At 40.7% G+C, this 21,954-nt stretch overlaps 1 protein-coding gene across 2 annotated transcripts in view; it reads right to left on the bottom strand.

Annotated features, from left to right (window-relative positions):
• Nucleotides 1-21,954, bottom strand: part of ATL1 (atlastin GTPase 1) — a 55,018-nt gene that overhangs the window by 6,406 nt on the left and 26,658 nt on the right. For both annotated transcript variants that reach the window (XM_063438983.1, XM_063438984.1), the window contains exons 7-12: nt 17,221-17,313; nt 14,759-14,897; nt 13,778-13,905; nt 9,160-9,216; nt 7,893-7,964; nt 6,409-6,840 (exon numbers count right to left, since the gene is read on the bottom strand). In XM_063438983.1, the coding sequence (XP_063295053.1) occupies nt 6,409-6,840; nt 7,893-7,964; nt 9,160-9,216; nt 13,778-13,905; nt 14,759-14,897; nt 17,221-17,313 (921 nt within the window). The remainder of the gene's footprint in view (nt 1-6,408; nt 6,841-7,892; nt 7,965-9,159; nt 9,217-13,777; nt 13,906-14,758; nt 14,898-17,220; nt 17,314-21,954) is intronic.

Here is a 21,954-nt window from a genome sequence, read left to right as displayed (position 1 = left end):
ACAAATCCAAGGTCGCCATGGCAACTAAGAATTTTGCCCTGGCGCCTGACATTTGTCAGCCATTCCCTCCTCCTACTGTCTCTCCATTTCTGAGCGCCCAGAGGAAGTGAACTGTAACTGCTTCCTCCCGGCGCTGAGGTCGCGCAGGGGAATGACAGGCTGGCAGGGCACTACGTGTCTCTGCTCGCCGCACGTCCATTCTGGAGAGCCGCCCATTTACCTGCATGCACGCCCATTCCGCTAAGCCGCCCGCTGCTCTTTCCCCTGCGCTGGTTCAGCGCGCGGGGGGGGGGGGAATAGTTCACTTCCTTCCGGTGCTCAAACAGTTGCACGGGATACAGAGACAGGAGGAGGTGTCTGGACCACCCGCAGCCAACTCACATCAGCCGCATCCAGTTACACAATAACCTGCTGCTGCCCCCACTGGACCCCAGGAAAGCCACCCTCCTGCGCCACAAGGTAGAAAACTGATATAAAAGATGTATTTTTTTTTTCTGTGTGTGTCTGTGTGTATCTATGAAACTTGTGTGTGTATGAGTTTATCAAATAATAATAATTAGAAAAAAAAATACTTAGAGTGTGTGAGAAAATGTTAAGTCATGGAGTCCATTCGTACACAGAAAGACTATGGGAAAGACTTTGGCTCCATGGCGATTAAACTGTATGTATGTGATCTGAGCGCCATTCGGTAATAATGTGCTCTCAGATCTAAGCTGTCTGGGGATATGTTGAATGTATATGTTTTATGTAGTAATTGTAACTCTGTGTAATTTTATGTCTTTTTACTAACATGTGGCTAATGGAGTTTTTCCTCTGTCCTTGGAGATAATTGGATTACTTCCCAATTATCTCCAGGACAGAGAGGAGGGATTGCAATGCATTGTGGGATCTGTTTAAATGTGTAAGCTTGATTGGTCCTTTTACCCTTTGTGTCCCAGTTTTCCATCTGGTCCCCTAGGGGAGTGCAAGTAGCCCCAGTAAATCAGTTCTGCTTGATCCTCAAACGAAGTGTCGTCTCGTTCTTGGAGGGGAATTGGATTGTATGCTGTTACAGTGCGACTGCCAGGAGTGTAAGCTGTTCATATGGTTTTCCCTGTTCAGCTGTTTAACAGCATTCGTGTGTTTCCTGTTCAGGAGTTGGAGGATTCGTATGGTTGCAGTTTGGGAGATTGGTGATTGCAGTAGCTGCCTGTGCATCTGAAAGGGGAATATCGCCTAAACGTTTTTTAACCTCTTGTGTGCAAAACGGTCCGTTACAGTGTGTGTGTCCGAGTGTGTGTAGTTATTTCTTTGTGTGTGTGTCAGTGAATGTGTATATTTAGGTCACCAGCTCCCCTCCGATTGCATTAAAATGGTGTTTTTACTTACCCTTTTCTACACAGCGTACGCATCTTGCCGCGGCTGGCATGCCTCCATAGCTGAGATTATCAATCTTGATGATCTCGGCCAATACAATGTTTTCCTATAGGAAAGCATTGGGTAGCTAATGAGCATGCGCTGCAAAATGCTGCACCAATCAGCCTCTCCTGATAGAGATGCAATAAATCAATGCATCTCTATAGGGAACATTCAGCGCCTCCATGCAGAGCGTGTAGATGCTGAATGATATTGTTGCACATTGTGCAGCACTGAGGTAGGACACACTTTATTATTATTATTATTTTATTATTTATATAGCGACCATCATATTCCTTAGCGCTGTACAAAGGGACTTTAGTGGCTGTTTGAGTGGCTGCCACTAGACTTGTTGCTAGGCGGTAATGTAAACACTGCCTTTTCTCTTTTTACATTGAAAAGCCTGCAGGAACAGGCTATAGACACCAGAGCCGCTACAGTGGTTCTGGTGACTATAGTGTTCCTTTAGGAATTGTATTTTTGTCGTTGAAAAAAACTAGCTTCTAACTTTTTTGACTGGTTCATAGATTCAAAGCAAATGTGTCAAGCCCTGCTTTAATGAGAACCTGTCTCGAATGGTGCGCTATATAAACACAAGTAGAAGGACAGCGTAAAAATAAGTCAAAGGGTGGAAAAGCAGCAGAATTGGTAAGAGTGAAATGGAGTGTGTCCCTACTAATGAAGTTGAGAGAGTAAGAGATTGGTTGGAGGATCACAGTTACCCAGGAAGGTCAAAGGTTAGCTTGAAGAGTTTTAAGGGACTTTTTTTAAAAGGATAGAAGACTAAATAGATTGTCGTTATCTGCATGCTTTTTGTTAATTTTTAGGTTTTAAACATGCAGCTACAGTTATATTTTTGGGGGGACTGCAAGAGTAAATCTGTGGTTGACCGTGAATTACCTTATTCAAGCTTACAATTTTAGCTTTCATTCACTCAAGTATGAACTGTCAGTCATTCAAAGTTAGAAACCTTTAGCCCAAAATAGCCAAACTGGAACAAGCTGACTTTCTTTTTATAGTTTTTCAAATTTGGTCACTGTGGACTAAAATTAGAAATGTACTTTACATTGCCAACAATTCATACTTTCTTATATAATCCTGCCTGTTCAAAGATTTTACCCCAGGAATAACTATTGCTTAAAATTTTTACATTGAGTATTTCATCTCTCGTGCTAAAATGATTTGCAGCATAATCCAATACACAGTACAAGGATTTCTCATGTATGTAGTGGAACATCCAAAAAGTCATTTTGAAGCTGTGTCTTGGCTGTTTACATAGTTGTTGTAGCAAATCCGTCTTCTGAACAATATATCAATTTAAGTAAAGGGACACTATAGTCACCAGAACCGGTACAGCATAATGTAGTGATTCTTGTGTCTGTAACCTGTCCCTATAGGCTTTGCAATTTAAACACTGTTTTTTTTCCATAGAAAGGGCTTTGCTGCGCATGTGCAATAGCCTCCCATTGCTTTCCTATGGGAAAGCATTGGATTGGCTGAGATCATCCGCCTTGATAATCCCAGCCGCGGCAAGGGAGAAAAAGGTGAGTAAAATCACCGTTTCAGCGCAATAAGAGTGTGGCTGGTCACCTACAATGTCACATCAGGACTATAGTGTTAGGAATACATGATTGTATTTCTGATGCTATTGTGTTCCTTTAAAGCAGGGGTGCCCGAAAGGTAATTCCCCAGATGTTGTAGAACTACAACTCCCTGGTGCTTTGCATGCCTTTAATGGCAAACATCATGGAATCTGTACTTTTAGAACATCTGGGCCATCTACCTTCTGGGCCTCCCTGCTATAAATCTTAGATTTGTTATATAAAATGGTGTAGAGATTATAATTTCTTTATAAAGCAGTTTTTATGTTTATCCACACTTTTTGTTAGTAAGAGGTTGCTTTATATCCCTTTATTATTATTATTGTTTTTCCTTTTCTCGTGAAAAGAAAATTGTTCAATAAAAATAATTTGAAAACAAAATCGGAAAAGCCTGAGGCTAACCTAGCAATATCTTTTCTTTACAGACAGGGTGTTGGTCAATTGGAATAGCTTAGCAGAAGCCATGCAGGGTAAAGCACTGAATCACAGCATAAACATGAGTTTAAATATGGAAATTATGAGATTGATCACAGGAGAAGTGATCTGTGACATAAACCAGGATATTTATGACCTATTCTAATAAATGCCTGGCAGCGTTAAAATCCTTGACAAACAGGGCTGGAAAGGGTGTAACCCCTGCATGCCTAGGGCTACTGCCTGCTCAAAGAAAGGAGTTGAATCTAAAACCAGATGTTGGAGGACATGACAGCTTCGCTTTGAGAAAAATTAAAGTCTGTAATTCTCTTACTCTGCAAAGCAAATTTATCCAAGTAAAACAATGGCTTTAACGCTTTGGTAAACCCTAATACTGTACACCATCTATTGTGGTCAATATTATCTATGTTTATCAGTGGGCCAAATGGGCAACTGGCCACCATAGGAAACATTGTCTACAACAGTTAGGACTGTTTGAGGTCAGAGGGAGACTGGGAAAAAAATGCCTTAAAACTGATGTTTTGGAGTAACCGTCATGTGATAGAAAGGTTTTCTGATATCAAACCGTAATGAAAAGGACACAACTGGCACACTTGGGCAAGCAACACAAAGTAAATGCATTCGATAGGTTTTGATAAAAAAGCAAACCAATGTTTTACAGCCGTCTGCAGTATAACTCCTTATTAGACGTAATTTGGTTACATATTTTGCTTCAATATAAAGGAGAAAAACATGGCATAAATATGCACTAAAACTGTGTCAGTGCCCTAGTCTTTGCTTAAAGGGACACTGTAATCACCAGAACAAATACAGATCGACTACAACTACAGACTGGTAACTATATAGTCAGTCTCTGCAGGCTTTTTGCAGTAAACACTATCTTTTCATAGAAAAGGCAGTGTTTAAATTAAAGCCTAGGGACACCTCCAGTGGCCACTCCTTAACTGGCCACTGGAGGTGCTTCCTGGGGCAGTGCTGCACACTCGTTTAGAGTTTCCACACTCTGCATGGAGACTGAACTTTTCTCATATAGATGCATTGATTCAATGCATCTCTATGAGGAGATGCTTATTTGCCAGAGTGGTGTTCGGCCCAGCCCCCGCCAGCCTTCTTGACAATCTCAGCCAATCCAATGCTTTCCCCACTCCTCGTGGGACGTCAGCGCTGGTGGCAGGTAAGTAAATAAAGGGTTTAAAACCCTTTATTCACATCGATGGGAGGGAGAGGCAGAGGAAGCTATGCATTCCTGCCACTTACAGTATCCCTTTAAAATCTTTAGATTACTACTCCACCCCCATTTCAAGCCTTAAAAAGGTTACAATCAAGTACTAACACAACTTTATTTCATTGCTGGGAGAGGCTCCTCTCCTTTTCCTTTGAAGTCATCACTAGTGATGACGTATGGCCTGTCACTTGCTTATAGTGAAGGGGATTACCTAGGAGATTTATAAACTTGCATTTTCTTTTGAAATCATTACTTTTCAAACCTATGCCTGCAGGGACATGCTGTTAACCCCTAAACCACTTCAGTAAGCTGAAGTGCTTTATTGCAATGTTTCTCAACCTTTTATGGAAAAGTATCCCTGCCTCAAGAAAGTAATTTCTATTGATTTAATTCCAAATGAAACGTGTAGATACTGATATTTAAGTTAATCCCATATTGGAGAACAAGCCTGATTACGTTTAAAATAAATGACATAATGTGAATATTTTGTATGTAAGGAGGAGTGTATGAACTATTAATCGGAAGTCTAAAAGTCACAAAATGAAAATATAATACAACCATAAAAGTTACACACAGACGACACTGACACGCACGTACACGTTTTCGAACACACACACAAATTATTATTTTTATTTAAGTCCATCCAGCCTTCCTACCTTTGGGAGCACTGGAGTGGATCCTTTCACTGGGGTCCAGTGGAGATCCTTTGTGAGTGAGTGTCTAGTATGGCTGCTGTCATCTTCATGGGCTTCTTGATCTGCTCCTTTGCGCGCTGTTGAGTAATGCTGAGGCTAGAATAATGTCATAACCTGGCTCCCAGCATCACTACAGGGCGCGCAAGGGAACAGTGCTGGAAGAGCACAGAGATTGTAGCTCCCTCGCTGCACAGCTACAGCCTCCCCCCAGACACTTAATTTTGCCATCTGGGTAAGAAGGTGCCTATTCTGCCTTAGCGCACAGCCGGCCATGTCCTGGGGGCCCTAAGGTGGCCAGCCAGCCAGCTATTGGTGTGAAACTATGCTTTCGGGCACTGGTGTTTCACCTTACTAGACATACGTCCTTAAGATGACAGGGAAAAAGGTTGCTCACCAATTTACTTGAACCCAAGTTTGTGGTTATAGTAACAGCAGTGTTTAGGAAAAACACACAATGCTCCCACTTCGTATTAGGCTTCCAGGAATGGTCAATCCCTCCAAGGGGAATCCATATAGTTAAATGAAAAGATAGGAGGCTCTCACCCTAAACACAGCAGGACACAGTATAAATCTTGAAAACGTATTACTCATAAGAAATGCATAGACCGTGAAGATGAGAGACATGCTTGTACCTGCTGGACATGTTTATGTGTATAAATATGCAGCTACTTGCTAATGTCGTAAAGGCCCTACAGTGTGAAATTAAAGGAGTTTATTGTTTTGTGATATGCAGAATTTTGGTGCTTTTATGGTGAGAGCCTACTTTCACATTTAACTACATCATATAACTTCTATCTAAACTCCTCATTTCTCATTAACCTGCTCTATATCTTATAAATATGTTTTACATTTTAATAGCTTTTACACACGTGTGAATTCCTCTTGTAATCCGTGTTTATTTTGAATAGAATATACTTTTATTTATTTGTATTTTTACGCCAATCCCTTCAAACTAGAACCTCTTTGATCAGAGCCCTTACCAATTCTTGTTCCAGTACGTCAAACTTATCTTTAATCTGGTTTATATTTTGTGTTCATGTTAATAAACTGTACTTACCTGGTCCCATAAGGCAGCTGCCACTTGGTCTATTACGGCGCCCAGCTCTCGATATTCCCCAGAGTATCTGATATAAGCCCATGTACACAATGTGATAAGAGTCAGTCCCATTATCATATTGCACAGACTGGCAATAATGTCTAGGCCGATGAACCCGGTGACTGCAGCCAAAATGTAAGTGATGAATATGACCACAAAGAGTGTCGCTGGCGTACGGGCCGCATGGAAAATATTCTTGCTGTCATTGTGCTTGATATACTGGACGTAAAGGTCGTCAATTTCGTTTTCCAGTTGCTGCAGGTAACGGCGGCTGAATTCCTCTCCACCCATTTTCTTTACCCCCCGAAAAAGTTTCACTGAGTTTTCTTTCAGCTCCTGGTGTTTACTCTGCAGGTCTGTGGGGGCCAGGAATGGACGGTCACCACCGCACACCTACATGGAGTTTTTGGGATACGACAAAAATATATTAAATAAGATTATACGATCTATAAAATAATACTCTTTAATGAAAGAAAGAAAAAAAAACTCATGGAATGTATTATTTTATTTTTTAATCATAGATTGGAGTGGAAATAGCAGCATGGATTCTATTCCCTTTTGTGTTCTTTCATTCATGACCTCCCTTAGTTCTTTAGTATGTGGACCAAGAGACTCCTTGACCACTAGTCTGTTATTATAGTCCCCTTAGTTATTTAGTATGTGGGCCAAAGGACTGCTTGACCACTGGTCTGTTATATAGTTCCCCTTCATTTGGTTCAGATGGTGGGAAGAAGAATGTGCACTCAGACTCAGGTAAAGTAAGGCCACCCAACTGGGTCTTCCCAAGTTATTAGGGGGTCCTGAGAGCCAATTTGTAAAGGAGGATCAGCTCATTAAATTGTCCTCTTTAATAGCAGGTTCCATTGCAGGTTTCCTCTGATTTTAGAGGATTCTTGTAGAAATCACAACAGTGTGTGTACATAGGTTTCTTGCTACTTGTCATTTCTCAATTGATGTTGACTATCATGCTTAAGTTATCAAAAGCTGGGCAGGAGGTATCTGGGGAAATAATAGTGCCAACAAAATTCTGTCTTACAGTTCTGTTTTTATTGTCTGCAAATACACGTGTGGGAACTCAGATTGCCCAGAGCAAAATAGGAAATGAATGGCCAACATACTGCGTCCTGCAACCACACGCATCCTGCTGGAAAACCCTTCTGGACTTGTCAGCTGAACTCAGAAAGAGCTCATTGGCAGCACATACTCTGTCGTGTTTAATGCTATATATAATTATCTTTCAGTTTCTCTCATTGGGAAATGTCCGGAGCTGTGTTCAGCTAAAAATCAAAGCACTCGCTGATTTTCTGAAGGTTTTCCCAGCCTTATGATTAGTCCCATCTATAATTTTATATAAATATATACATACACACACACACACACACACACACATCCAGCAGTTTTTTGTTCGGTATTTAAAACAAACAAAAAAAAAACACTATTTTTACCTCTTCCATCTTCTTATTGTACAAGTCTTTTGCTGTGGCAACAGCTGCAAGGTTATTGGCTTCTGCCGTGGCCTTTAAGGATGACAAACAGGAGATCAGACGTGGTGTTCTAGTACAGAGAGTTTTGAAGTATGACAGTGTACATGCAACAAATTTTTCAAGGAACTTTATTGTGAATTAGTGGAGTCATTGATTTGAAAATTAACTGTTCCAATAATGGAATGTCGAACAGTCTTCTTTTCTTTACTAATAATATCATCTGACAGGTGTCAATATGTAAAAATATGAACCTCTTCACTATAATTTAATTACAAAAAAAGTATAATGTGTGTTTAAAAATTGTGGTGAATAGCTAGGACTTAAGGAGCAGAGGAATATTATAATCTAGTATTGCTAAATGTGAAGGCTTGGCCTGCAGTTGTGGGAGGGGCATGTTAACCTACTTAAACCCCCTCCTCACCTTCCTCAGTCCCGTTTGTTTTTTGGCGATTCGCATGTCCCCACCCTCCACTCCCTTTATTTATACTTTTCATTACACCTCATGGGTGGGCCCTCTTTTATGACAGGCCTACCACGACGTTGGTTCCGGCACACCACAACCGACTTATTCCCCCCCTTTTTTATTTCCTTTACGGCCTTATTTGCCCCTCACACAACTGATCCATAACATTTTCTATATTTATAAGTTTTTTTTGATTGCAGGTTGATTATTACAGACAGCAAAGAATATATGCTAATAATGCTAATTCAAAGCAGGTGTGTCATTAACCTTTAATATTACTTGTGGACATATCAGTATCTGTTTGGACTGTTTGGACAATTTAGGTATTATTCACATGTGGAATTGTTATGTTGTTGATTTTGCGGTTTTATGTTGAGTACATTACCTCTACTCTATGACCAACACATTCCAAAGCGTGTTTGGGATATAGGTGTGGGTAAATTGATATAATTCATTAACAAAGAAACCATTAGTTATTTGTGGTGTTGGTTCTACTCACACTCAAACACACGATCGTATTTTGGGTATTGGTTAATTGTTTAAAAAGCATTTCAAGCCTTTGTACGTGCTGAATTGGCACAAATCTCCACTGGTTCCGTTATAGTGATTGCTGATACTTAAGTATTCCATAAGGTATATCTATATAAGGTATACTTTAACTACACCAGTAATGGTAAAAGTATTATCAAAAAGAATCTGTAACCAATAGGTTGAATAAAAGTAGGCGTTTTAATCTAAACAGGTAAATTATTTAAAAGCAGTTACCTGCAACATGGATTTGGGATGCGGTAATTCTTCTCCTTGATATATTTTGATGTAAGCCTGGGAAAGGAAAATATACCCTTATTAGTAGTCTGTGATCTTCATGTTCCTTCATACACTTTAGAGTGAAGGAGAGGGTGCAATCTCCAGGTGACAGATGGGACAAGGGTACACTACCCCCTCCAGCCTGTCCTCTCTGTAGCATGTCCTGACAAACATTGGTAGGATTATATATAACATACATATAATTAATTATTTAAAAAAAAATTCCCCAAGTGATAAGATGACCAACTAGAAAAAAAGGCAATAATAACACAGTGGAAGAAAATACATTTTCAATTATGTCAGTTGCAAATTCTCCACCACTCATTGGTGAGTAGATAAACCCCAGGTCCCTGTTGATATCCAAAATGTATTTATCTTAGCATAGTAAATACAGCAGAATGAATCCACCTTGAATGTGGCTGACACAGCAAATATACTATAAGAAATACAGCATGTTGTTATAATTAAAATACAGATGAGGCAATCTAGGACGGGCCTCCCTGGTGGATTCTGGGATACGTTCCAAAGGAGTGCTGTCTTTGGCTTCACGAATGGCGGACAATGGAAAGTTAATCAACATCAACCGGCGCATTGCGAGGCCTTGATAATAAACATATGGTCACAAGGAAATCGCTGTTAACCTCTATCTCATTTAGCATATTTGGCCTCGAGTGTGAGCCAGGGAGTCTCCACATTGCTGCCAATTCTTACTACATCCTGCTTTGTCCTTCACAAAGTCTAACGCACCATAAGACTTACATTCAGATGTGATTTCTATTAAGAAGTGATTGGATGTTATATCTCTCTGTGCCTTTAGGCTATATGTAACTAGGCATTATCTAGATCAGGGGTAGTCAACCTGGTCCCTACCGCCCACTAGTGGGCGGTTTGGGATTTCAGCTGGATGGTGGTGGTTTCTGTGGAAAACGCCTGGTGGGCCTTGATGGCTGTGGGCCAAGGCCGGCAGGGGAGATCCTTTCATCTTCCCTGCCGCCCATGCAGAAACAGCCTTGTACTTCCCTCTCGGGCTGATGAGGAGATAAAAGATCTCCCTCACAATCCTGCTGACACTTAGATCCAGCAGAGAGAGGGAAGGGCCTGGGAGGCTCTGTGTTCCTACCGCTGGCAGGCTGGTCGGAGCGTTGCCGCGCATTACCATGGCAATGCTCCGATATAGTGTTGTGCTTGCAGAAGGACAGGAGAGTCAGCCTGCAGCCAGAGGAGCTGCAGGCTAAAGTGAAGATGCCACCACTGGACCACCACAGCTTGCAGCATTATGTCACCCCCTTCCTGGTAAAAGGTAAGAAGAAGGAAGGGAGGGAGAGACATTAAGATAGATTTTCACATCTCATCCACCTGCACCTTTCACACAGAAACACACACTACACCCCTCACACATACACTGCAACCCTCAAACACACACTGCAACTCTCACACATACACTGCAACCCTCAAACACACACTGCAACTCTCACACATACTGTCCTGGTCACACACCCACTGCCCCCTCACACACAGCCCTACCTCTCACACGCACACACTGCCCCCCTCACACACCACAGCTCACCCTTCACACACAAACAGCTACTCTCACACACCCACTACACCCTTTACACACATAGAATAGAAAAAATGGAAGAAAAAAAAATGTAAGTACATACTTAAAAAAAAAAAAAAATCACACTTGCGCTATAAAATGAGTTACTATTGGCGGGTGGTAAGGAAATTTTACCATCAGCAAATATACAAAAGTGGGCAGTAGGTATGAAAAGGTTGACTTACCCCTGCATGAAATGAACAATAAAAAATAAATAAGAATAAGAGCAAAAATAAAAATTTTGAGGAACATGTAGAATGCAGGATTATATGTAAAGAAGGCCTGCAGCCTTTATCCAGTATCCTATGCACACCTGGGAACAAAGGGAACCATTTTGGAGATCCCATGAGCAGGAAGGCCCAGTTGAGGTCAGAGGAGTCCCAGCTTTGGTCATTGTGGTGAGGAACGCGGTAACATCCACTATGGAATTGAATCTATGAACTGTGCCGTTCTTTTAGACTCTCAAAGCAGACCAGCGGTAGGGTAAAGAAGCGTTACATAATTGTAGAGCTGCTGGGCTTGTGGATGTGCTCCATTGTAGAGTGAAGCGGGTGAGGTCATTATAGAAAGAAAAGTTGTGTGACTGAAAGGTGAACGTAGTCTTTCCCTGAAGGGAAGACATCAGACAACTTTTGTCTAGCATAGTCTGATATCAGACGATAACATTGGCAGATGTGGACTCCATATTTAATTTATTCTATATGCACCATCAAAAGTCAGCGTTTTGGCTTGCTTGGGTGGTTAGTATTGAGGCGACCAGTCTCATTAAAAAGGTGCAGGAGAGTGCCTCAGCCACTATCTAAAGTACCTTGTATCTTTATATTGTGCCATCTACCTCGGTTTTCCAGAGAATCTAGTCTAAGAAACATCTCTTGTTGCTGAGTTTGTTAGTGGGAATGCGGTCCTAGCTTGGTCATCTTTTGGTGCAGTATTAGCACATCTTCGTTGGCTTGGATTCTGTCAATGACCGCTTATACCTCTGTTTTAACACGAGTCTGCAAGAGGCACTGCTGCCGATTTCTGCGAACGCTGGACCATGAATGGTGTGATATGTGGCATTTCATGCCCTGATGGGGTACAAGTAGTCAGGGAAATAACAAGTAAGGCGCTTGTTGCACATGGTTTCAGGTCTCCGTAGGCCCCCTTCTTCTTGCATTGATGACTCCCAGATTGTGGAAACAAAAAGCACATCAATCGGCTGCCAAAACCGCTGTCAACCTATTTTCCGCATGAAACACGCTTATGGCTCCGGAGCTACACAAGATGGCCTCTAATTAGCGTGGCTGTCAAGCTCCGCCCCCTCCAGATCAGACTTTTTTTTTAATACATGGTGAACCTAATAGGGTTATTTACTAAAGTAATAATTCAAAGTGAATTTCAAATTTAACGGCTAGATTTAGGTCAGTGTATACTTTAAAGCAGTCAATGTTTTAACATAGAGTTACTTATTTAAATCTGATTGTATGTTTAATTTACTTCCTCAAAATATGTCATGTTTTATATTTATAGTTAAAGTAATGTAGGAAGTATTTTACTTGATGGTCTTTTTTCTATAGGTTAGAAAAAGTCCCATTCAGAATGCTTATTACTCTAGAATAAAGCACTTCCATTTGTTTTGGTTTTACAAATATCTAGATGTCTTCTTTTAGAGAATAGTGTCATTTTACACCATGTTCTGATCCTGCCTGTTCTTGGCTACACGGTACACTCAGAGTGTCTCAGAATGATCCCGGAGTACCATCGTGGACGCTAAAGCAAAGATTCAATCCCACTTTTGTACACACTCTCCTGTTACACCCCAGTCACTCAGTCTAAGCTTGACAATATCCTGATGATTCTTTGTTTTTCTTAATTTTTGACATAAGGTCTGATGAGTACATCTGCAGCTGTGGTGGATATCTGCTAGAGTTGTTCAGAATTTTATCTTACTGAAACCACTGCAGCTAACTCCAACTGCAAGAGGAGCCAAAAATAGTGACACATCGGTAATTTGATACAGCACAGATTTACTTCCCTACATTACATATAATTTTTCCCTCTTAACATATAAATCAGTAAAAAACCTAACTTTCTCTCTAAAAAAGGCACTAAGAAAAAAAAAAAGTGAGCACAATTTTGCACAAACCATCTGAGTGATGAGTGAAATTATCTTCCCAATGTGTCTTGTGCGCATTGGTATCCTTTTCCCATTATTCCTGCACGTATAGCTGTGTTCATGGACTGCATGCATAGATTCATGGGTCATTTGACATTTGCCTTAGATGCAGGCCTGAATTACAACAAAATCTAATTTTATTCAAATTACAATTAAAGGGACACTGCAGGCACTATAACGGATTCATCTCAATGTTTTGAATCCCCTGGCACAGTACTTCCATTAGCCTGAGCAGCAATGGGCGGCTGTCACTGGCACAGAGTGTCAGCTGACTTCTTTCAGCCTATCACAGTGGATGCAGGTTTGAATCAATATGGCTACAAGGAAGTTTGCAATTTCTGCCTAAGCCATACCTCCAATAGGGGGAAGCCAGGGTGCTCATTCAGTGTAGACTGCTCGAAAATGGTTTAACACTGAATGAAGAGACACTGCCAGGGGACTGCAGGCACTATAACCAGTTCAATCATATGAAATGGTTATAGTGCATACAGTGTCCCTTTAACCCCTTAAGGACACATGACATGTGTGACATGTCATGATTCCCTTTTATTCCAGAAGTTTGGTCCTTAAGGGGTTAAACAGAGAAAAATAAGTATTTTCATAAAAGCATAAATAATAGATATTTTTAGGTATTAGTTTGTTCTGTTACCTCCAAAAAGATGGTTGTTCTTTATATTAATTCATGGACATATTCATTATCACACATTTACAGAACCTGGTTTATGGATCAGTCATGTTGGAAGATATATAAAGGTAAAATGCTGTATATTCCAGTTAAAACAGTAGAAACCGCTTTACCATTTGATCTAAAAATGCAAAAATACCTTAAAATACTCCACAAGACCCCGGCAGGTTATTTTGTTCCCATTGATTTCTTTAATATCGAGGTGCTCCGGACTCAGTAACCATGGAATAAACACTTTGAGGTTTCTTATGAATTCTTCATCTATCTCTACAATATAAAGCAGGAGAACAATTAGACATACACATGTCATACAATATGTCAGCCACAGACTGTAAGAGGCGTTCGTGAACTATATAAAACCAGGCTGTGGAGATCACCACTATTTATTTTTTTATTGATTAGAACATCTCCGCTCCATTGATTAAACCCAAGGAGCCAGGGCTATGAGTGGCTAAAAATCAGGGTTGGAATTTAGGGGATTGTGTGAATTAGGCCAAAGAGCAGAAGAGAGGGATGCCAACAACAACTGACACCAATGTGAAGCTATACTACTTAAAGTGTCTTTGAGTTTGATATATATTGTACACAAACAATAAAGGCAAGTTGAAATTACACCCATCATTAATTGTATACTACTTGTGTAACCTCAATAAGCCATGGAGTCCTTTATCAGAAAGATCTGCAATGTGTTACAAGACACTGACATCCCTGCATTACTGAGAGGGTTAATGAACACCAGCCAAAACCTTGATTAGGGGCTTTGTCGATATTTAGCCCCTTAATTCATGTATACAAGGCCATTCAGATGTTGCTTTGTAAGTTAAAGGAAAAATTGGACCTTTAATAAATATTCTATAGGCAGTGTTTTTTTTTGTTTTGTTTTTTAACTAAACTGGGAATTCTTTAGAATTGACCAGGGAATTGCAAATTGTAGGCCAAAATTGGAAAACGTCACCAACTCAGTTATTGTTTCAGTTTGATTATTTTCTTTGTCAATTCTTCACAGTTTCTGGTTAAGTAAAAAGGCCGCTATTAATAGAAACCTGGCAACGTGATGCCACGTGGCGTTAGTGTGTAGAAGATTTTGCTAGTGACAGTTTTTACTTATACAATAACAAACCTTTCAATTTCCCATCGAAGTTGGGGTTGGTGGCCACGGTAAGTCCTGGATGTGGCAGAAGGAAGCAGGAGATGTTGGTAAAGCAGGAATGGATGTGCTTTCGAACATTCTGCAGCTCCTCGTGTTGGTTTTCAGAGACCTGAAATGACACAAAACTGCAACAATTACAAGAGAACAAAAAGTGCCATTAAAGGGCAACTCAAACCACCATGACCACTTCTGCTTATTGTTGGTAAGAATCGGTACGTGCAGCATTTCTGCTTGACACGCTTCACATAATAGAGATAACTTCACTTTTTGTGATGGGGACTAGTTACACCTCACTCATGTGACATGGGCAGCCTGGAACTCTGTTTATTAAAACAGATGGAGTAACCATTTATATAGGCACCAAGACCACTTCAGCTTATTAAGGTGGTCTGGGTGCAGTATCCCATGCTCCTTAACCCTGCAAGTGTAATTATTGCAGTTTTTGATTAAGTGCAAAAATTACCTTGCAGGGTTAACTCCACCTCTAATGGCTGTCAACCAGACAGCAACCAGAGGGACTTTCGGGTGGTTAGGCCACTTTTGGTCTCCTAAATGACGCTGGACTTCTTCACGTTCTGCATGAGGAGATCCAGCATCATCCAAAAACCCACAGGAAAGCATTATACAATGCTTTTATATGGGGGAAGTCCTAATGCGATCGACGCGATTGCCTCGCATGCCGGCTGATGTCAACCTCGCATGCCGGCTGATGTCAACGGAAGAGGAGCAAAGGCGGAGCCTGAACCAATGTAGAGGGACTTCGGCGTTGGAATAAGGTTAGTGTTAAAGGGGTTTTCAACCCCTTCTGCAACACGGGGATGGGTGGGTGTTTTCCCAGAACTATAGTTTCCCTTTAAAGGAATATGTATCATGGCACAGCATATGCTACTCAATTGATGTGCTAAATAAGGAGTAATTCCTAAGAAAACATTAGAATACCCCAGAATAGCACCTATTCTTGTTGTCTCAAGTCTTTTATTTCTTTAAAGTAGATATACTGAAGGTTTTCATTTCAACTGTGAGGCACTGAGGTCTGTAAAGATTAAGGATATCAGCAAAAGATTATTTTTTGAAAACTGACCTTTGAATTTTAAACTGTGTGCCAAAACAGATAAGTTGCAGAATTTTTCCAGTTTTCACTATTTTGGCTTAAAATCTGCACAAATTTAGTGACTAAGCCTTTGAATTGACAACAAACCAAGGGCTAGATTCCATTATAAGAAATCCGAATATCTTTCATTGTATTTTATAGCCTAGCTTCTAAATTATTCTATAAAAAGGTGTATTGGCAATCTTGCGGATCACGGCTAATAACCGCATTGCAGCCAATACGCAGCTCTTATAATGTGTGCTAGAAAGGTTATATCGCTTTATCACTCTGTCAATGTGTGAAAGTGTAGCATAGCAACAGCTCTCCATGAACCTAAAGCTCTCTGCTAAACCTTGGGGATCCCCCCAAGCCCCCCATATCTTCAGGGGAGGCACCTTACAAGCTTGAATTGATCGTAATCCTGTGAGTGCATTTCATATTGCGCAGTGTTTACATTGTAAACTGTGTTACACTATATTTTTTCTTTATCCATTCTTATTTAGATTAACAGCTGGTTCCCTCGTTGTGTGTTTTTGCCATATTCCTGTTGTCAAGCTGATCGCTAGCTGGGAGCGATCAGAGGGAGGCTGTATCCATCTATATTTGAGAAGTATCCTTGCATATATACTGTGTGTGTATAAGGTACATTATCGTTGGTTGTTTTGCTCTGCTAAACCTAGCAGCAAACACATGAAATAATATTGGCATAAATTAGATTTCAGAATATAATGAGTGTGTTTGACAGACTTCACAGTTGACTTGTAAAGAAATTTGTTTGTACTGGTTTGTCCGAATCAAAATAATTGTCATTCATACTCAAACTAATCAATTTGTCCAAGATTTACATATTTTTCTTACTCAATGAATGAAAAATAGAAAAGTGATCTAATTAATGTTAGATTTTTTTTTTTTGTAAATAAAAATAGGTGCGTATGTGTGCCAGTTTTGAAAGCTTTAGAACTCTAGAGCTACAACTCAGAATCTGGAAGAAAAGCCGCGGATGTTGAAATAATACGTCCCACAAATAAAAAGTTGCAAATGTTACCATTTTAAAAGCACATTGAAACATCTTTAAACATACAGACACAAAGGTGACCATGTGACCAAATAGATCATCGTTCATCACTGCATTTTAACATAAGAAATCCAAGCTATGACTAGAGTTAAGATGGAGAATTTTTCCAGATCAGCTATTTTTCCTAAATGTTAGATTTTGGATTTAACCTGCACAAATTTGGAATTCAGTGAATATTATTTTCAGTATTAAAGATCGAACTATTACTTATAGAAAGTATTATTGGTGCATGCTTTCTATACTTTGCATACATTAGGATTCACAAACCTTTAGACGCTTTTCCAGGAACTTGGATCCACCATCTGATCCATAAAGGAACTCATAGGGGAAACTCCAATCACGCACGAGAAAAATCAGCGACTAGGGGATAAAAATACAATTTGGAGAGAAAAGGCACTTTTAAACAGTTTTTTATTGTTATTTCACACTCATCACACGAGGACTGCCTTTGGATGGCTGGGAATTAGGAGCCATATCTGAGCATCAGTTGGACAGCTATCTTTTTGACCCCAATTAGGTTGCTATAACCACCACAATTAAGCATGTACAGACAGAAATCAGTTATGTTATGACAATTCCTTTGAGATTTGTTCTCTTTAATAAATACATTGTCTTTCTGCACCACTTCGATTCTACATACTGCAGGGCAGCCCTTTTCATATATTGACCATCAATATTAAAGGACCACTATAGTGCCAGGAAAACAAACTTGCTTTCCTGTCACTATAGGGTTATTAGGTTCCCCCCCACCCTCGTGGCCCCACTCCCGCTGGGCTGTAGGGGTAAAAAACCTTTCAGCCACTTATCTTAATCCAGCGCCGGGCTCCCTCGGCGATGGTGACCTCTCCTCCTCGTGCCGACATCAGAGCCGAATGCGCATGCGCAGCAAGAGCCACGCGCGCACTCAAACTGCCCATAGGAAAGCATTACTCAGTGCTTTCCTATGGACGTCCAGCGTCTTCTCACTGTGAATTTCACAGTGATAATCGCGGAAGCGGCCTCCAGTGGCTGTCAGTGAGACAGCCACAAGAGGCTGGATTAACCCTCAGTGAAACACAGCAGTTTCTCTGAAACTGCTTTGTTTATAGCTACAGGGTTAGAACTAGAGGGACCTGGCACCAAGACCACTTCATTGAGCTGAAGTGGGCTGGGTGCCTATAGTGGTCCCTTAAGCAAAGTGTGTCCAGAAAAACAAAGAGTATCTAGGGACACTATGTAATTTATGGTTTCTATGCATATGTGGGTTAACTGTAAATTCTCTTCAAAGCATTTACATATCATTACTGCAATTCATTCTGAGAGCAGAAAACGTGCATTATCTACTAATTAGAATAATTGTACTTTGTGTTTTCACAGTATACAGACATACCTCTCAAGTGGCCTTATTTATTTTGGAGCCCAAATCCCACTGTCCCTCTTTCTGTCCTAATGTCCCTCATTTCTAGAAGCTCCATATTGTTGTTGTGTCTGAGTGTATAACAGAGCTCCACAGCAATAATACTCCCAGTAATGTGTCTGAGTGTATAACAGAGCTCCACAGCAATAATACTCCCAGTAATGTGTCCGAGTGTATCACAGAGCTCCACAGCAATAATACTCCCAGTAATGTGTCCGAGTGTATCACAGAGCTCCACAGCAATAATACTCCCAGTAATGTGTCCGAGTGTATCACAGAGCTCCACAGCAATAATACTCCCAGTAATGTGTCTGAGTGTATAACTGAGCTCCACAGCAATAATACTCCCAGTAATGTGTCCGAGCGTATCACAGAGCTCCACAGCAATAATACTCCCAGTAATGTGTCTGAGTGTATCACAGAGCTCCACAGCAATAATACTCCCAGTAATGTGTCTGAGTGTATAACAGAGCCCCACAGCAATAATACTCCCAGTAATGTGTCTGAGTGTATCACAGAGCTCCACAGCAATAATACTCCCAGTAATGTGTCTGAGTGTATCACAGAGCTCCACAGCAATAATACTCCCAGTAATGTGTCTGAGTGTATCACAGAGCTCCACAGCAATAATACTCCCAGTAATGTGTCTGAGTGTATAACAGAGCCCCACAGCAATAATACTCCCAGTAATGTGTCTGAGTGTATCACAGAGCTCCACAGCAATAATACTCCCAGTAATGTGTCTGAGTGTATAACAGAGCTCCACAGCAATAATACTCCCAGTAATGTGTCTGAGTGTATAACAGAGCTCCACAGCAATAATACTCCCAGTAATGTGTCTGAGTGTATCACAGAGCTCCACAGCAACAATACTCCCAGTAATGTGTCTGAGTGTATCACAGAGCTCCACAGCAATAATACTCCCAGTAATGTGTCTGAGTGTATAACAGAGCTCCACAGCAATAATACTCCCAGTAATGTGTCGGAGTGTATAACAGAGCTCCACAGCAATAATACTCCCAGTAATGTGTCTGAGTGTATCACAGAGCTCCACAGCAATAATACTCCCAGTAATGTGTCTGAGTGTATAACAGAGCTCCACAGCAATAATACTCCCAGTAATGTGTCTAGGTGTATCACAGAGCTCCACAGCAATAATACTCCCAGTAATGTATTTAGAAATCAGGAATTGTAAATAAGATACATTGTTCTTGTTCTAAATTTCATTCTCGTTGTATATATTGTTATTAGTAAGTCACCTAATATTCCTCAGCCCAGCCTCTGGCCACATCCTCATTCACACGCCTAAAATTTAAAAGGTGCTCCTCTTTGCCTATATAAAATGTTAGGAGGTATGTATACTTATATGAAGACAGTAATACCAGATTTCACAGCACCTAACTTTATTAGCATACCTCCCAACTTGAAGAGGAATGAAATCAAGACAGGAGGTGGGGTAGGTTAACACCACTTGTGTCCCTGCCTGGAACGGCAATGGGGCCACCCAAAGAAGGAGCGTGTTAGTCTGGTGTGACTGATAAAGAAATAGATACAAGGTGTAATAATAAACCACAACTGCTTGAAATTGGCTCCTACATGGTTTCACAAGCATCTGAAAATGAGTGAAAGCTCAAAAATCAAAAGAATTGTATGTGCGCTCAAAGATAAATATTAAATAAATATTAGATAAATATAGCTCATATAAAATCACTATAAATAAAAATGAGTAAATAAGAATAAATGAATGAATCAAAACAGACAATTACTGGAAAAATAAAAATATAAACCTGAACCCACTGTTTACAACAATAGATAGATGAGATGAGACGGCGGTCAGTAAGACCGAGTTGACTATTACTGTTGTAAACAGTGGGTTCAGGTTTATATTTTTATTTGTCCAGTAATTGTCTGTTTTGATTCATTCATTTATTCTTATTTACTCATTTTTATTTATAGTGATTTTATATGAGTTATTACTCAATAAACATATTATATATTTCTTACAATATTTATCTGGTGTGACTGACCCCAGGCTGACCCACAGACTTTCTGGCCGGCCCCACTCAGGGCAGGACCATGTACTAAGTGCTGCTGAAGCTCTTTATGCATGGTCCTAGTGCCCTGACACCATTGAGCACAGAGCTAACATGTCTGATGATGATGCGCTGGCTTTGCGCTTTGCGAAGACAGTTTCCTAGTGCCTCGAGATGTGAGACACCAGGGAACAAACCTGGAATGGCAGGACAAGAGCCTAAAATCAGGACAGTACCTCCGGACTTTTGGGAGGTATGTGTTAGTACCACACCAGTATCGGCTGTTTTTACATTCTTCACAGGGACACATCAAACTCCCTGCCCATGCAACGTTACTTGATTTTGGGGGCTGTGTAACAATTTGACATTTTGTAGCACGGTGTAATAAAATGTATTCAAATTAACAAACTGATTTCACACATGAATTTCACATACTGCCCGGCAGCATTATCACAACATTGTATAATTGATATGCAACCACCAAAAAACATGCACACTGGCAGCTCTGTACTCCTGGGCCTAAGACAGTTGGAAACCAGTTTTATTTATATTTTATTGAATCTCTTGGCACAATGTAAAGATCATATGCATTTCTCTTATAAGTAAATCATTGTATTTTTCACTTTAATGGCATTTTAACTCAATAATTAATCCAAAACGCTAAAGAAGTTTAGCTAGGTTCTTAAAGGACCAATATAGCCACCCAGACCACTTCCGCTCAGTGAAGTGGTCTGGGTATCAGGTCTCCCAGGTTTCAACCCTTCAGATGTTAACATAGCAGTTTCAGGGAAACTGCTATGTTTGCATTGCAGGGTTAATCGAGCCTCTAGTGGTTGTCTCCTTGACAGTCACTAGAGGCGCTTCCGCGATTTACACTGAGTAAATCGCACTTATCGGACGCTGGACGTTCTCACAGAGTCCAGCTTTAAATAAGATCCCCACAGGAAAGCATTGAGAAATGCTTTCCTATGGGCGGGTTTGAAAGCATGAGCATCTGGTCGCGCATGTGCACTTGACTCCACTCGGGAGCGGACATCGGCGGGGGAGTAGAGGTCAGCCCGGCACTGGATTAAGGTAAGTGGCTGAAGGTGTTTTAACCCCTTCAGAGCTGAGGGAGGGGGCCCCCGAGGGAGGGGGGCTCTCCAAGAGCCTATAGTGCCAGGAAAACACATGCACAGATTCACACAGTGACATACGTGCACAGATCTGCACACACAGACTGACTCTTTACTTCATTTGTATGGCGATTTCACACAAGCAGGAAAGGAATGTGGGAAAAATCAGACTCCATGTGGGAGATGACATGAAGCATCTCTGAGACATCTTCATCCCTATTTCATAAATAAAACATTTGTGACCTTGTTATTTCCTTCTTGGCCCTACTTCCCTGCTGCAGAAATTAGACTGGGACACTTGCCAAGCGTTTAAATAAACAACGCACAGCGGACATTCTCCAGCACTCCCAGGGTAGATGTTTCTGCACCAGGGTTTGGCCCAGAAAACTCATGAACGACTGGCTTACTGAACCAACATCCATCCTAAGTTTATACTTTTCGTAGAACTGTAACCTCG

The sequence above is a fragment of the Pelobates fuscus genome, chromosome 13 (genome assembly GCF_036172605.1).
Source record: "Pelobates fuscus isolate aPelFus1 chromosome 13, aPelFus1.pri, whole genome shotgun sequence".
Lineage (NCBI taxonomy): Eukaryota > Metazoa > Chordata > Amphibia > Anura > Pelobatidae > Pelobates > Pelobates fuscus.
The sequence above is the reverse complement of the archived record's forward strand: the minus strand, read 5'-3'. Positions and strand labels throughout refer to the sequence as shown.